General features: G+C 40.1%; 1 protein-coding gene across 4 annotated transcripts in view; it reads left to right on the top strand.

Annotated features, from left to right (window-relative positions):
* The window catches only part of EP300 (E1A binding protein p300), an 87,490-nt gene that overhangs the window by 52,337 nt on the left and 18,652 nt on the right, over nucleotides 1-16,501 (top strand). For 2 of the 4 annotated variants that reach the window (XM_036252359.1, XM_036252358.1), the window contains 10 exons: nucleotides 3,209-3,286; nucleotides 4,033-4,142; nucleotides 6,151-6,288; nucleotides 6,882-7,319; nucleotides 8,971-9,150; nucleotides 9,353-9,497; nucleotides 11,790-11,908; nucleotides 13,319-13,558; nucleotides 13,966-14,054; nucleotides 15,831-15,911. In XM_036252359.1, coding sequence (XP_036108252.1) covers nucleotides 3,209-3,286; nucleotides 4,033-4,142; nucleotides 6,151-6,288; nucleotides 6,882-7,319; nucleotides 8,971-9,150; nucleotides 9,353-9,497; nucleotides 11,790-11,908; nucleotides 13,319-13,558; nucleotides 13,966-14,054; nucleotides 15,831-15,911 — 1,618 coding nt within the window. The remainder of the gene's footprint in view (nucleotides 1-3,208; nucleotides 3,287-4,032; nucleotides 4,143-6,150; nucleotides 6,289-6,881; nucleotides 7,320-8,970; nucleotides 9,151-9,352; nucleotides 9,498-11,789; nucleotides 11,909-13,318; nucleotides 13,559-13,965; nucleotides 14,055-15,830; nucleotides 15,912-16,501) is intronic. The other 2 variants (XM_036252361.1, XM_036252362.1) reach the window with 2 other exon arrangements.

Raw genomic sequence — 16,501 nt, 5'->3', positions numbered from 1 at the left:
TAGTTGTAAGCAGAAGTGCTTGGGCCAGGTGTAGGCATCATATTCATATTTCTGTTTTTTTTATTTGATTAGTCTCACGTTTTTGAAAGTTAGAAAGTTTTACCTGGCTGATGTGGCTCAGTGGTTGAGCGTCAACCCATGCACCAAGAGGTCGCTGGTTTGATTTCTGGTCAGGGCATATGTCCAGGTTGTGGGCCAAATCCCCATGCAGGAGGCGGCCAATGGATGTTCTTTCTCACCGATGTTTCTCTCTCCCCCCCCCCCTTCCTTTCTCTCTAAAAAAAAAAAAAGTCAAGGGGAAAATATTTAAATAAATAATAAAAATTAGAAAGTTTTGCATTAAAATCTGGATTTCTGGCTTCCTTTAAAAATGGAAGCTCTGCCCTGGCTAGTTTTGCTCAGTGGTTAGAGCATTGGCCTATAGTCCACAGAGACCCAGGTTCAGTTCCAGCTAACAGCACAGCACGTACCTCGGTTGCACTTTGTCCCTGGCCCTGGTTGGTCGTGCGGGTGGCAGTCACTCTATGTGTCCCTTTCACGTCAATGATTCTCTCTCTCTCTCTCTCTCTCTCTCTCTCTCCCTCTCCCCCTCCCTCCCTCCTACTGTATCTGAACAAAAAAATGGAAAAATGTCCTAGGGTGAGGATTAAAATAAAAAAGGAAGGATCTAGCCCAGCTGGTGCGGCTCAGTGGTTGTGTGTCGACCCATGCACAGAGGTCGCAGGTTTGATTCCTGGTCAGGGTACATGCCCAGGTTATGGGCCAAATACCCAGTACGCAACATGCAGGAAGTGGCCAATTGATGTTTTCTCTCATCGATGTTTCTCTCCCTTCCTCTCTCTAAAATCAATTAAAGGGGGGGGGATATAGCAGATTTGGCCCTCTCTCCAACAGGTGCACCTCACCACTGTCTATAGTTACAGTGGTGCCTTCCTGTCTAGCAGGGTTGTGCTTTCTCTCCTTCACCACAGTCTTCCCTATTCCTTGTTTCAGGTGCTTAGTATTTACATTCATTGATATTAAATTTCTGGCCCCTGCTGGCATTTACCTGGTAGTACCTATTCATATTGACAGGAGAAAAAGTTCTTCATATATTAGGTGAAAACTTTGTTTTGTATAAAGTGTATGTGAATACATATGTGGAAGATTAAAACTGTTAATAGAGGTTTGTCTCTTTTTGCTATGTTCTCTACATTTTTATATAGTGAACATAGGTTACACATGTAATTTTGTAAGTCTTCACAGTTGCAGATAAAAGATTATATGACATTCTTCAGCATTCTCCAGTTTTCATTTTGACTGTATTATCATTTTATTAGGAGTAATGTTAGTAGTAAGTCCTTAATGAACTTAGTAACTTGAATTGCAGTAAGCCACATAGTTGTGGGATCATTTTTATTAAATGAACAAAAGTGATAGCAAAATTTGAGTTGTCTGAAGTCATGGGCTTTAGAGCACAGTGTGCCACAAGTATGCCAAAAGCTTGAGTGCACAACACTTTGGGTGGGGGTGTATGAGATAGAGCTGGGTCACTATAAGCATTTGGCCTTTTCCCAGAGTGCTGTAGAGATATTTTCTATGTGCACCATGATGTGGAAAAGGTTGGGAAGTGCTACACTAGTGAATGTGCACATAGTCCAAGAAAACATTAGAACATTTTATTGAATTCCTATGTGCAAGGAACTATGCTAGCTACTGCAGACAAAACACAAGCAAGCCCTGGCCGATTTGGCTCAGCGGTTAGAGCATCAGCCAGCGGTCCAGAGAGGCCCTTGTTCAGTTCCCACTAAGGGCACGTACCTCGGTTGCAGTTTGTCTCCGGCCCTGGTTGGGTCGTGTGGGTGGCAATAACTTGATGTGTCCCTTTCACGTCGATGACTCTCTCCCTCCCTCCCTTTCACTCTTATCTGAACAAAAAAATGGAAGAAAATGTCCTCGGGTGAGGATAAAAAAAAAACAACACACACACACACAAAAGTAAGTCAGAAATAGACATTGCCTCGAGTCAAGAAAAATGTCTTGAGGAGAATGATAAAGTATAAACCAAATACCAGTGTTCAAAAGAGGATGATGCTATATTAAATTTGGGGTAAAGGGGCCTGAAACCCCTTTCATTTATATATGCGAGTAGAACCTTTATACGTTCATATCTTAATTATACGTTTTGTTTTAAGAGGTGCACAATATGTAGTGCATTATATTATGGTTTTTTTTTGTTTTGTTTTGTTTTTTTTATCCTCACCGGAGGACATTTTTCCATTTTTTGTACAGATAGAGTGGGAGGGAGAGAGAGGAAGGGAGAGAGAGTGAGAAACATCGATGTGAAGGGACACATCGAGTGGCTGCCACCCGCACGACCAACCAGGGCCGGGGACTAACTGCAACCGAAGTACGTGCCCTTAGCGGGAACCGAACCCGGGTCTCTCTGGACCGCAGGTTGACACTCTAACCGCTGAGCCAAACTGGCCAGGGCTATGTTTTTTATTTTAAAGTCAATATCCACAATACATAAAAACACATTATTGGGATACACAATCAAATTTGGTTCCTGGACAAAGTCTGTGGCCCTTGTCTTTGGGTGTATTCTGCTGCATACAAACCAACAAATCTGACTTAGTCAAATAATAGGATATTAAATGCTATATAATAGCTTTTTATTTTAATTTAAGATTTTATATTATTTTTCTGTCGGTAATGAAAGCACCATAGTTCCTAAAGGAATATACTAAACTCATCATTTGGAGGCTTTTTTTTTTTTTTTTTTTGTATTTCAGGACTAACATTTTCTTGTTTTTATTATCCTCACCCGAGGATATTTTTCCATTTTTTTTGTTCAAATAGAGTGGGAGGGAATGAGGGAGGGAGAGAAACATCAACGTGAAAGGGACACATTGAGTGGCTGCCACCCGCACAACCAACCAGGGCTGGGGACAAACCGCAACCGAGGTGCATGCCCTTAACAGGAACCAAACCCAGGTCTCTCCGGACCACAGGCCAACGCTCTAACCGCTGAGCCAAACTGGCCAGGGCAGGGCTAACATTTTCTCTAGGTTCCTGTCTGATTCATAGTTTTTGTTGTTTTGTGATTCAGACTGAATTCAAGGTAAAACTAAAACATATTCTGGTTTTGGTTTTGGTTTTGTTTTTTTTAAGGGAAGGGAACCAGGCTGAAAGATGCTTTTCTAACCATTATTCTGTTCCACTCTAGATGGCCCTCTCACTGATCCATCTATGATCCGTGGCAGCGTGCCAAACCAGATGATGCCTCGGATCACTCCACCAACCAGTAAGTTATGGAAGAAATCCATGTATTTAATTGTAGCCCTTTGTAACAGAGTCCCTGGTGTACTACAAGATTATACTTGCCACCTTGATTCTTCCCTCTTGCCACCAGAGGTATCATAATTACCTGCATGAGAATTCTGAAAATGTTTTGGAGTTGGAGCCCAGGGAGAAGGAGAAGGGTGAAGAGCAGGTTGGCTGGCAGGTCAGGGGGCAAAAGACATTTAAATGCTCAAGCATCCATTTAAAAACAAGTGACCAAGCACTGGCTGGTTTGGTTCAGTGGTTAGAGCATTGATCCACAAACCAAAGGGTCATGGGTTCGATTGCCGGCCAGTCAAGGGCATGTACCTGGGTTACAGGTTTGGTCCCTGGCCAGAGTTTTGCGGGTGGCAGCCAATCGATGTGTCTCTCTAACATTGATGTTTTCCTCCCTCTCTCTCTGTCTCCTTCTGTCTCTTTCCTTCCCTCCCTTCCACTTTATCTAAAAATCAATGGGAAAATATCCTCAGGTGAAGATTAACCAAAAATAAATAAATAAACCACACACAGCAAAACTGGCCAAGATGGAATGTATGTAAATTAACAGTGCCCTTCTATTGCTACTGTGAATTCAGCAGATTCATTCATAGTTGAAAGCAGGTTCCCTTATTTGTTCTAATTAAAATGATGTAGAACCAAAAATAAGAACTCTTTTATTCTTTGATCCTATGAAAGTATTCAGATCTAATGTTTTACACTTATTCACAGGTTTAAATCAATTTGGCCAGATGAATATGCCCCAGCCCCCTATTGTACCCCGGCAAACCTCTCCTCTTCAGCACCATGGACAGTTAGCTCAGCCTGGAACTCTCAACCCAGTAAGTTTGACCTCTTTGGGTAATCTCTTTTGGCCTTTACCTGACAATTTTTAAATTCTTTTTCTTTGTTTCTACTTCATGAACAAAAATTCTCACACTTGCTTAAAAGCTGACCATAGTGATTAATTCTTAACTTTAATTCTTTCTGTAATTCTATTGTATTTTGCCATACTATGGAAATGATTAAATGATTGTTTCAGAGATTAGAATAAATAGGCAATCAACATTAGAATCCTTAATTTTCACCTATCTCTTGTCTATAAATTGCCTTTAAGAATTTATCCTGTCCGGCTGGTGTGGCTCGATGGTTGAGTGTTGACCCATGCATCAAGAGGTCACTGGTTTGATTTCTGGCCAGGGCACATGCCCAGGTTGTGGGCCCAATCCCCAGTGAGGGGCATGCAGGAGGCGGCCAGTCGATGTTCTCTCATCAATGTTTCTATCTCTTTCTCTCCCTTTGTCTTTCTCTCTCCCTCTCCCTGTTTCTCTCTCTAAAATCAATAAAGAAAAAAGAAAAAGCCCTGGCCAGTTTGGCTCAGCGGTTACAGCGTTGATCTGCGGTCCGAAGAGACCCGGGTTCAGTTCCCACTAAGGGCACGTACTTCGGTTGCAGTTTGTCCCCGGCCCTGGTTGGTCGTGCGGGTGGCAGCCACTCGATGTGTCCCTTTCACATCGATGTTTCCCTCTATCTCTCTTCCTCTCTCTCCCTCCCACTCTATCTGTACAAAAAATGGAAAAATGTCTTCGGGTGAGGATTAAAAAAAAAAAAGAAAAGAAAAAGAAGAATTTATCATACAAAAATAATTACTGAGACACTAAAAGGATATGTTTTGAAGAAAATTCATGTGAAAGATTTTTTTTTTAATTATTACATTATAAAGTGTATTATTTTATATACTCTTTTGAAAAAAGGCCCTATCCTGAATGAACAGTACGGGATTTGTTAGGTAAAATTAGGGCACATTTGGAAATTGGAATGCTCTGTAAGTGATCATTTCAGAACTTATGTGATGGCATGAAAGCTTTAAATGAAAAACCAGCTTTCTAAAGTATATATATTATGGATTCCAATATAGTTAAGAACTCTTGGTTATGATCTATATAAAATAATACAAAAAAGATTTGCTTCCAACTGCTGTTCATAATTATAGTGTTGGAAAGCTGAGTAGCCCAGTCACCTTTTGCTGGAGTCTCAGTGTTTGGTATCCTGCATACTTTGACATAATCACCTTTCTTCTATAATGCCTGTCTTCCCCAGGAAGGTAACTATCTTTTGCAATGGAGGGACAGTTGTCTGTTCCTAGAAACTAGAGAAAAAGGACTCTAAGCATCTCATTGCTCCTGTTGCAAACTCTAAACCTGTTACCCACCTTTAGTTGGCCCCAACCCTTACTCTGTCTTTGAGTTAGCTAGTTCCTCTTATTCTAGAGCCTCTTTGGAGTTGTCTAGCATAATGTCTTTCATATTGAATGCAGAGGCTTATTAGTCTCCATTTTAATCTGTAATACACATACCTTAGATTATGGATTTTTGGGCCTTTCATAGTTCATAATTCTTTATTAAAGGCCTGTATTTGTTTGGGTTAATTTTAGACATGAAATGCAACAATTCATTGTGGACCATGAATGCTACATCTCTTTCAGTCACAACTTGTAAGATTTTACTTCTTTGTACCCATTATGGAGTCTTACAATTTGTTCTGTTACATCACCGCCATGAGCAAAGAGCAAAGATCTCATGAAATTTTGATACGCTCTCCTTACTTAAACAGAATATGCAAAGGAGCAATTACTTCTCTGTCAGAGTTCTAGGTGCATTTGTGTATCAGAGAATTTGTAACCTCTTGTAATTTCTCTAGAATAGATTTAGGTAAACTGTCAGGCTTTCCTCCATCAGTTATTGCACCACTTTCCTTTCCACAGTAGGGCCAGAACAGTTGGTGATTTCAGTTGCTCTAGTAGAATAACTCTAATAAAGCAATTTGGTGCTGTGTTTTTTTTATGTGCAGCCTATGGGCTATGGGCCTCGAATGCAGCAGCCTTCCAGCCAGAGCCAGTTCCTTCCCCAGACTCCGTTCTCAACACAGGGAATGAATGTAACAAATATGCCTTTGGCTCCGTCTGGCAGTCAAGCACCAGTGTCTCAAGTATGTCTCACAGTTGGATTTTCTTACTTGTTTTTGTGATTCTTGAACCTCTGGTCTAGGTTTTCTTTGCAGGGAAAGGTGGTAGCAAATAGTGGATAAGAGTAGATTATTTTTTAAGTTTTTAATAAGAACAGTTATAGACGTGGTATTCTGAACAATGAAGAGATTACTCTGTGGCATATCTATGTTAATTGTTATAAACTAGGAAAGAAATTAAATAGATAATTTTAACCTTTTTTTTTTTAAAGTAGTGAACACAATAAAATGAAATCTTATTGACAACTGCCATGCAAAAAGAAGAACTCTAGTTGAAAAGAGCACAGGAAGGCCAAAAAACATTGTGTACTCACCTGTTTCATGCCCCTGCAGTGACTGAGGTCATTCTGCTGAATTTTTTGTAGTATACTTAATTGTACTGTATTATCCAAAGAAATGCTCCAATAACAGGATTTTTATCACATTTTTAAATGGAGGCATTCATTGCCATTTTCTGTTTAATCAGTTGTGTCCTTAAATGCATATAGCCTGCCTGTGTAAACATTTCTTTAATTCTCTTCTTAATTGCCATCTTATTATGTTTTTCATTTTAACAGGCACAAATGTCCAGTTCTTCCTGCCCTGTGAATTCTCCTATAATGCCTCCAGGGTCTCAAGGGAGCCACATTCATTGTCCCCCTCTCCCTCAACCAGCTCTACATCAGAATTCACCCTCTCCCGTACCTAGTCGTACCCCTACCCCTCACCACACTCCCCCAAGCATAGGGGCTCAGCAGCCACCAGCAACAGCAATTCCAGCCCCTGTTCCTACACCTCCAACCATGCCACCTGGACCACAGTCCCAGGCTCTACATCCACCTCCAAGGCAGACACCTACACCTCCACCAACGCAACTTCCTCCCCAAGTGCAGCCTCCACTTCCTGCTGCTGCTTCAGCTGACCAGCCACAGCAGCAGCCTCTCTCACAGCAGAGTACATCAACGTCTGTTCCCACCCCGACAGCACCGCTGCTGCCTCCGCAGCCTGCCACTCCAGTAAGCAGAGACTTGGGTTTAGGTGGAATCATTTCAACGGTGCTGTGGTGTCAGAGTACTCTTGTGCTGTTATTTCTGTTATCTACTGTTTCATCTTGTCTCCCCCAGCTAGACAAGACTCTCTTTGTAGTTAGGGACTTTCTTTTCTTTCTTTGTTACTTTTTCTACCCTTTTTTTATTATTATTATTTTTCCCATTGTATTACCTAGCATAGGAGTTCAAAGATTTTGTTTAGGTCTGATATTGATTATGCTGTTAGGTGTTATATTCTGAGGCTTTTAAGGCATGCACATAAGGGGGACTGAAGGGAGAGAGTCTGTTACATTTAGTACACCTACATAATTTTAAAGAATCTTTTTCAAACAGTCTGAGCTGTGAGTATTTGACAGCAAATGAACAATAACAACAGTCATGAATTTATGAGTGTCTGTGGTCCTAGCCAAGGTTAGAAAGTTATGGTCTAAGATGAGAAAAGTACTGGCCTGGAACAACTTATAGCTTCCTTGTGAGAAGCTCACTTTATGTATATAGTAGAAATCTAAATTTACATCTATCTGAACAGTCCCATTAGTCACCACTACTTTATAAAACACTATTGAGCCCTGGCCTACATGGCTTAGTGATTAGAGCATTGGCCTGTGCACCAAAGGGTCACTGGTTAGATTCCCGATCAAGGGAACGTACCTGAGTTGCAGGTTTGATCCCCCCCTGGTCAGTGAGGAGTGTGCATGAGGCAACCAATCAGTGTTTCTCACATAGATGTTCCCACTCCCCACCCACTCTCTAAAAATCAATGGAAAAAATATCCTTGAGTGAGGATTAACAGGAAAAAAACACTATTCATTAGCAGCTGGTTCATTCTGGCCTTTGATGTGCAAGAAAGGGCAGAGTACAGAAAGGAAACTTTATTTTATTCTATGTAGGTTATCCTGAAAATATTAACCTCTCATTATGAGGTTTCTTATTGGAAGACTTAGGAAAAAGATTAGAGAATGGACAGTTATCCCATTAGAATGTGATCATTTCAAAGAGCCACACAGTATGAGGAATCATTATGTTCTACTTTTCTGTACATTTGAAACTTCCTAATGAAAAATTAGAAACAAAATGAGAAAGCCAGTTATCCTTTTTTTCTTTCCATTTCTCTATGAATGTGAGCTCCTCTAGGCAGTCATCTCTGAAACCTCTGCCCCTAGTACACTGCCACAGAATGAAAGTCACCAAAGAGCCAATTAATGGCTCTTGTATGTGCAACCAGCCAATCAGTATTTTTAAGTCCTCAATTTCCTGTTTTAAAGTATAATTCATGCCCAGCTAGTGTGGCTCAGTTGGTTGAGCATCATCCTGTGCACTGAAAGGTCACAGGTTTGATTCCCAATTGGAGCACGTACAGAAGACAACTGATCGATTTTTCTCTCTCCCTTCCTCTCTCTAAGCATGTCCTTGGGTGAGGATTTTTAAAAATAAAATAAATTAAAGCATGATTTAGTACAAGGGGGTGAAATAGGCAGTAAGTGAAAGCACAATAAAAGGATATGGTGGTAACAGCCTTAGAAATAGGGGGTTAACCATGACATCCTGTTGTGTAGCTTAAATTCTGGTTGTGTAATTGGCAAACTTTTTGTGTTTTTTCCACCCTCTCTCTGCCCAGCTTTCCCAGCCAGCTGTAAGCATTGAGGGGCAGGTGTCAAACCCTCCATCTACTAGTAGCACAGAAGTGAATTCTCAGGCCATTCCTGAGAAGCAGCCTTCACAGGAAGTGAAAATAGAGGCTAAAATGGAAGTGGATCAGCCAGAACCAACAGATACTCAGCCAGAGGATATTCCAGAGGTGAGAGTAGGGCAATTGCTGTTATTTGGTTAGGAACTCAGACTAGAAAACTCAATTAAACATGTTACAGGAAAGTATTCTGATAATTAGAACTCATTTCATTGATTACCATGTGAGAAAAGGGTCTTCAGATACGTCCGTGGCGCAGACTGCTTCCAATTGCATGTCTTTGGAATACTAACATACCTACCTTGCCTTATAGACTAAAGCAGAAGACTGTAAAGTGGAACCTACAGAAACAGAAGAGAGAGGCACTGAATTAAAAACTGAAACAAAAGAGGAGGAAGACCAGCCAAGTACTTCAGTTACCCAGTCATCTCCAGCTCCAGGACAGTCAAAGAAGAAGAGTAAGTCTCTTAGGCTCTGTGTTCCTGAAGGCAGGGGAGAAAACCAAAGAACTTGAGAAGAATGGGATCAGGCATTGGGCTTCCTGGACCTCAGAAATTGACTCTGATGTGATTTTATTAAGCTTGGAGCCCTTCATTAACTAGTTTTGGAAAATAATTTATTTTTAAGTTATATTTGCTTCCTGGAATCACTGGGTCATTCATACCCTTCATTTCTTCAGGGTTGGGTGGTTAACACTCGGTTAAAATTGTCTTTTTCAGAGGAGAGAGATTAAGTTATATTCTTGAAATGTAGAAAATAACACCAATGACGTTTATTATTAACCTACTGTGCACCAGGCACTATGCAACACACCTGGATTGTCTCATCTGACAACTCCACTAAAAATGCTGAGCCTATTGATCCCATTATACACATGAGAAAACTGAAGCTCAGTAAGTAACTTGCCCCAGCTTATTCAGCTAAGTGAACCCACATCTGCTAACGCAGTCTCTTCTCTGAACAACTCTCCTGAATATTGAGTCAAGTTGAGCAAGCAGCGCTGCTTAACACGGTGTTAAACTCAGACTAGAACTTCTTGTGGCTGTAGTGACCTCTTCAGTGGCATAGGCAGGACTTACCTCAAGGGAGAGGCTTCTGACTCCTGGAGATGATGTATATAAAAATGTTCCATTAACACAATGTACTTTAAAATATTGGGGTTAAAAAAATATTTTCATTTAAAAGTAAGGTGGTATGTATTGAGGTGTTATTTTAATGTAGGCTGTAACAAACCCAGTCTTACTATTAGGATTCTCTCTTTAAAACATTTAGCTAATCATACAAGTTCACTCAAATTTTGTATATTACAATCAGATATGAGAGACAAAGAAGCCTCTCCCATCTGTTTATCTGATTTCTTTTCATGGCAGCCCCCACAGTGAGGTGAAAAATACCTGAAGTGTGCTAACACATATACCCTCGTGAAGATAAAATTAATTTGTAAATAGTAGAGATAACAAGGCCTGTGCTGAAGCATGCATTTTTTTTTTTTATCCTCACCTGAGGACTTTTTTTTTTTTTTTTCAGATAGAGTGGGAGGGAAGGGAGAGAGAGGGAGAGAGAAACATCAATGTGAAAGAGACACATTGGCTGCCCCCAAGCGGAGCCAGGGACAAACTGCAACCAAGGTATGTGCCCTTAGCGGGAACCGAACCCGGGTCTCTCTGGACCACGGGCCGCTGATCTAACCACTGAGCCAAACCCGCCAGGGCAAGCGTGTATTTTTAAAGCTCAAAACTGGACCCTTAATGACTAGCTTCTTGAATTACAGCTTAAATTGATCTCATTTATGCCTTGGCCAGTGTTGCTCGGTAGGTAGAGCATCGGTGCACTCACAAATGGGTTGTGGGTTCTATTCCCAGCCAAGGGCACGTACCTGGGTTACAGATTCAATCCCCAGCCCTGATCAAAGTGCATACAGGAGGCAATCAATCCATGTATCTCTCACATCGATGTTTCTCTCTATCTTGCTCTTCGCCGCTCCCTCTCTTCTACTCTCTAAAATTCAGTGGAAAGAATATCTTTGGTTGAAGATTAACAAACACAAGCAAACAAAAAAACTTGATTCCATTAGGGACATACCCACAACTCCTTTCTGAATGCCAGGTTCAATTTCTGGCTTGTTAAATACCAATTTCATGAATGACTTCTTTCTGTTCTTATTTGACAGCATTCCCCTCATATTATCAGTATCTTTTGGACTATTATTTTGATAAGTCTTTTCATAAATTTTTGGAAGGCTTGGGATTATTTTTCTATTTGGTCAAGACCATCTTAACTGCCCTGGCTGGTGTGGCTCAGTTGGAGTGTCATCCTGTACACCGTAAGGTCACAGGTTTGGGTCCTAGTCAGGGTACATACCTAGGTTGCAGGATCCATCCCCGAATGGGGCGCATACAAGAGGTAACTAATCTATGTTTCTCTCTCACATCAATGCTTCTCTCTCTCTCTCTCTAAAATCAGTGAACATGTCCTCAGGTGAGGATTTAAAACACAAAAAGCCATCTTAACTACATTTCTGACTGAAAAATTAGCTGAGCCATAAAAGGTGTTTAAAGATGACTAGACATGGTGTTTTGAAGGTGCTACCCAAAGCAGACCAGGAATTAGAAACAGGAAGTGCACCCTTAGTGAGACTTCCTTGGGAACAATGTAGGCACTTCTGTATTTTGTGGTATTTTTATAGTTTCGACTTAAACTTTTTTTCTTCTTTTGATTAATTGATAACTAATTTCAAATGTACTCTTAAGTTTTCAAACCAGAAGAATTACGTCAGGCACTGATGCCAACATTGGAGGCACTTTACCGACAGGATCCAGAATCCCTTCCCTTTCGTCAGCCTGTGGACCCTCAGCTTCTTGGAATCCCTGTAAGTGTTAGGTGGTACTTCTGGTTTTTGTTGTTGTTGTTGTTGTTGTTAATTGCTTTATTAGGATATAATTCAATGGTTTTTGTGTATTCACAGAATTGTGTGACCATCGCCACAGTCAGTTTTAGATAATTTTATCAGCCCACAAAAGAAACTTATATCCATAAGTAGTCACTCCTCATTTCCCTCGTGACCCCCACTACCCCTACCCCAACCAATCATAAGTCTATTTTCTGTCTCTGTATTTTGACTTTTCTGGGCATTTCATTAAATGGAGTCATACACTATGTGATTCTTAGTGACTGGCTTCTTTCACTTAGCATAATGTTTTCAAGGTTCATCCATTTTTGTAGCACAAGTCCATTTCTTTTTTATGGCCCAGTGATATTCCTTTACGTGACTATACCATATTTTCTTTACCAGTTCATTTGTTGATTGACATTTGAGTTGTTTGCACATTTTTGGCTGTTGACACTAGTGCTGCGAGGTATATTCACATACACATTTTTGTGCGGTGTTTTTTTATTTCTCTTGGATACATACCTAGGAGTGGGATTCCTGGGTCATATAGTTTATTTTTATCACTGGAGTTGTAGTTTATGATAGAAAAGATGAACCCAAATTAGCTTCATCTGCTCTTAAAGTTGTCTTTACACCAGGCTGCTAGGTTTCATTTGAAGATGTAAGTGGTGTTGAAGAAGACAATGGAGTGCTTTGCGGGGCAGAAATCCATTAGGAACTTTTCTTTTTCCCCTATATTTTTCTGTGTCCTTAGATGGATCACTGATGTTCTCTGAATTTAGTGTCCTCATCTGTAGATCCCTTCTAGTACTAAAATGTTTAAGGTCTTTAAACTGATCGCACATAAACAATATTTTAAAGCACCTAGAATTGCTTCAGTAGACCATCAGCCTGCCTAATGCAAAGTCTGTGGTCGTTCTTTTTTTTTTTTTCATCCTCACCGGAGGACATTTTTCCATTTTTTACTCAGATAGAGTGGGAAGGAGAGAGAGGAAGAGAGAGAAACATCGATGTGAAAGGGACACATCGAGTGGCCGCCACCCACACGACCCAACCAGGGCCGGGGACAAACTGCAGCCAAGGTACATGCCCTTAGCGGGAACCGAACCCGGGTCTCTCTGGACCGCAGGCTGACGCTCTAACCGCTGAGCCAAACCAGCCAGGGCTCTGTGGTCGTTCTGTTGTCCTCTCTGCATTCTGAACTGCTTCTTGTATCTGTAAACTAATGATTTAAAGAAGTGTTGGATATCAATCAACTCCTGAAATATAGACATAATGTCAAAGACTCAACATGCCCTGGAAAATGAATGATAATAATAGGAAGATAGGCCATCTACCTTAAGTATACTGAGACTTTATGGTAATAGTGTTTGGTGTCGCTTGTCCTAGGATTATTTTGATATCGTGAAGAGCCCCATGGATCTTTCTACCATCAAGAGGAAGTTAGACACTGGACAGTATCAGGAGCCCTGGCAATATGTGGATGACATTTGGCTTATGTTCAATAATGCCTGGTTATATAATCGGAAAACATCGCGAGTGTACAAATACTGCTCCAAACTGTCTGAGGTCTTTGAACAAGAAATTGACCCAGTCATGCAAAGCCTTGGATATTGTTGTGGCAGAAAGGTAAGAAATTTTTGCACAGATAAAAATTGTGTTGAAAATTTGTCCAATTAGAATTCTGAATCATCAGATTATAAATTCATCTGGAGTAGGAACTTGATCATTATCTCCTGTGGGTACATACTACCTTGTCATGTACTGATTTACCTCTGCATACCAATTCATATTAAACTCCTCTTCTGTTGAGTTCTTTGGTAAGTGGTGGGAGGATATGACTGCTAAGTCTAAAATGATGCGTTAGTAAACTAGAATGGTTTTAGTTCTGTGAACTATCTTGGAAACAGAAAGTCTATTATGATTAACACAAATGAGAATTAAGACTTCACTGACTTGTTTTTGATTTGCCAGTATAAATATTCTAGCTCTTTCTTCAGGCCTGTGTACTACTTAATGAATTGTTTCTTTTGCAGTTGGAATTCTCTCCACAGACACTCTGTTGCTATGGCAAACAATTATGCACAATCCCTCGTGATGCCACATACTACAGTTACCAGAATAGGTAAGTTTGACCATGTGTGGCCCATGTCTGCGAGTTGAGAGAGTGTATGCAGATGGACCAACACACATATTATGGTCATGGTTCATATGTAACTTGGCTTGAAAACAACTGTACATCACAAGTTCTGGTCTTTGCAATTTGCCTTTGTAGAATTACAGTTTTCTAGCAGAAAGTAGCCTTGTTCAGATGTCTTGGCCCTGGTTTAAAAGAATACAAAAGGCAAAAACCCAAAACCAGAAGTTTGTTAGCCAGCTATATCTTTTTGGAAATGTTTCCTTTTTGTGTATGGCCTATCCCTAAGTAGTTGTTATTAAAGTATATGAAAACAGAGGATTCCAGGGTATTTGCTTTGCCTCTATTAAGCAAATGAAAAAGAACACTTACAAAAATGGCTCTATCTAGACTGTTAACTGACAAAGACTTGGATGTGACACTGGATGGTAGAGTTCTAATAAATTAGGCACTTCTGCCTTGTTTTCCCTGCCCAGACAATGGCTGTAATTGTAAGAATTACACTTATAAGCTATCTTAACCATGATTTGTCTCCTATTTTCAGTAATGGAGTGTTCACTTTGGGCTCTGTAAATAGCAGAGTAAATAGCAAGGCTGGCAGATAATACTCTTTACTTTAATAAAACCGATTCCATGGTGGTGGTTATTGCTGAACTTGTGTGCTACAGATGCATTTCTAGCTTTAAAAAGGTCACTTAAACTTTTTGTTTTACTTACAAAAAGTTAGGTGCTCTTCCTTAGTGCTTTGTAGTCATTAGAATCCATTGTTTTTTACTCATTAAAACCTGGAATAGTGAGTCTCAAGTTGTTTTAAGTACCTTATGTTAAAAAAAAACAAGTGACCAGCATGAAACTTTGCTCATGCTACAATCTTAACATTCATACCACTTTTGGATTTTTAACATCATTCTACAGTGTTTGTAGTCTTTGTACAAAGGAACATGTAATTGGGTACCTGCACACACCACTGCCTTCCTTTTGCCTTTTTAACTGTCAGTTGATGGTTACAAGCAGTATTTAACTGCTTGGGCAGACTTTTCATATCAAAAACCTTTTTTTTTTTTCTTATGTGGCTTCCTTGGAATCAAATAGAAAATTTTTTTCCAAACCACAATTGTTTTTAGATAAATTGTTCTCTGGTACTATCCATAGTAAATCCATAGTGGATTTTTATTTTATTTTTTTCCATTTTTTTGAAAGTGGGGAGAAGTGTGTAATTGCTATATTTAGGTAATAGGGTGGCAATTCTTCTCTCCCCAGTGTATTTATCCTCCTTCCTTCTTATTTGCATCAATTAACATTAATTACTAAAATGAAAGGTTGTAGGTCTGTGTAAGTGAAACATTTTTATTTGCTGTAATCATTTGCTACTTGTGATCCCATTTGAGATATTTAATGCTAATCTGTGCTTTGCCTTGGCTTTCTGCTTTGTGTTGTCTTGTCTTGCGTTTATGTTTTTTTGTTGTCCGGCAATCCCTCATTTCTTCGTTTGTTTTGTGTGTTTTTTTTTTCTCCCTCATGCTTGTCGTTGTCTGCACTTGGCTTTGATTGCAAAAAAACCAAACAAAACAAACAAAAACAAAACAAAACCCATACTGTGGGGCCCATAAATCTGCATCATTGAATGTCCTTGTCGCCGTTGATGACCTGCTCTCTGCTCCCGTCCCCCTCCTTGGCCTGCTGTGATTGGTGGCTTCGTTGCTTGGCTTGGGCTGTGTTGTGTGAACGGAACAGTTCACCCCAGTATGGCCTTCTTGCCGACAGGTATCATTTCTGTGAGAAGTGTTTCAATGAAATCCAAGGGGAGAGCGTTTCTTTGGGGGATGACCCTTCCCAGCCTCAAACGTAAGTAGCTGCATTATTTTGGAAAGTGCCGTGCCGTCTTTTTTCTCAGTTTGTTGTCAGGTGATTATGCTCAGGCTTCTAAAGTGGCCTTGGATTATGCTATCCAGCATGGTAGCCATTAGCCATAGATGGCTGCTTAAATACAAGTTAATTAAAAAGTAAATAAAATTTAAAATTATTTCTCATTTGTACCCACCACATTATCAAGTGCTCTGTAGACATCTGTGGCTATTTGCTGCCACATTGGTCAGCACAGATCAAAAATATTGCTTAGTTTTATCAGCGCTGAAAGAAGGACTACATCAGCACTGGATTGTCATTTTAGATATATTTTTTCTATAAGGAAACAGTTTCTTTCCAAAAAGTTGAAAGGTTGTAGTGCAAGGGAAATTCATTAACAGTTTTGAATTTGAGGGAAATTGAACAAAACCTTACAGCCTTCTCATATAGGTTAAATAATACAGAAATCACTATAATCGTAAATATCATTAAACAGCATTAGGGCTTTAAGGGGCTGATAGAGTGACTTAGAGATCTTACAAGCTCTTATTTTTTGGTAAACGCCAAGAAACATTTTCAAACATATCCTG

This window comes from Molossus molossus, unplaced genomic scaffold, assembly GCF_014108415.1.
Source record: "Molossus molossus isolate mMolMol1 unplaced genomic scaffold, mMolMol1.p scaffold_m16_p_10, whole genome shotgun sequence".
Lineage (NCBI taxonomy): Eukaryota > Metazoa > Chordata > Mammalia > Chiroptera > Molossidae > Molossus > Molossus molossus.
The sequence above is the reverse complement of the archived record's forward strand: the minus strand, read 5'-3'. Positions and strand labels throughout refer to the sequence as shown.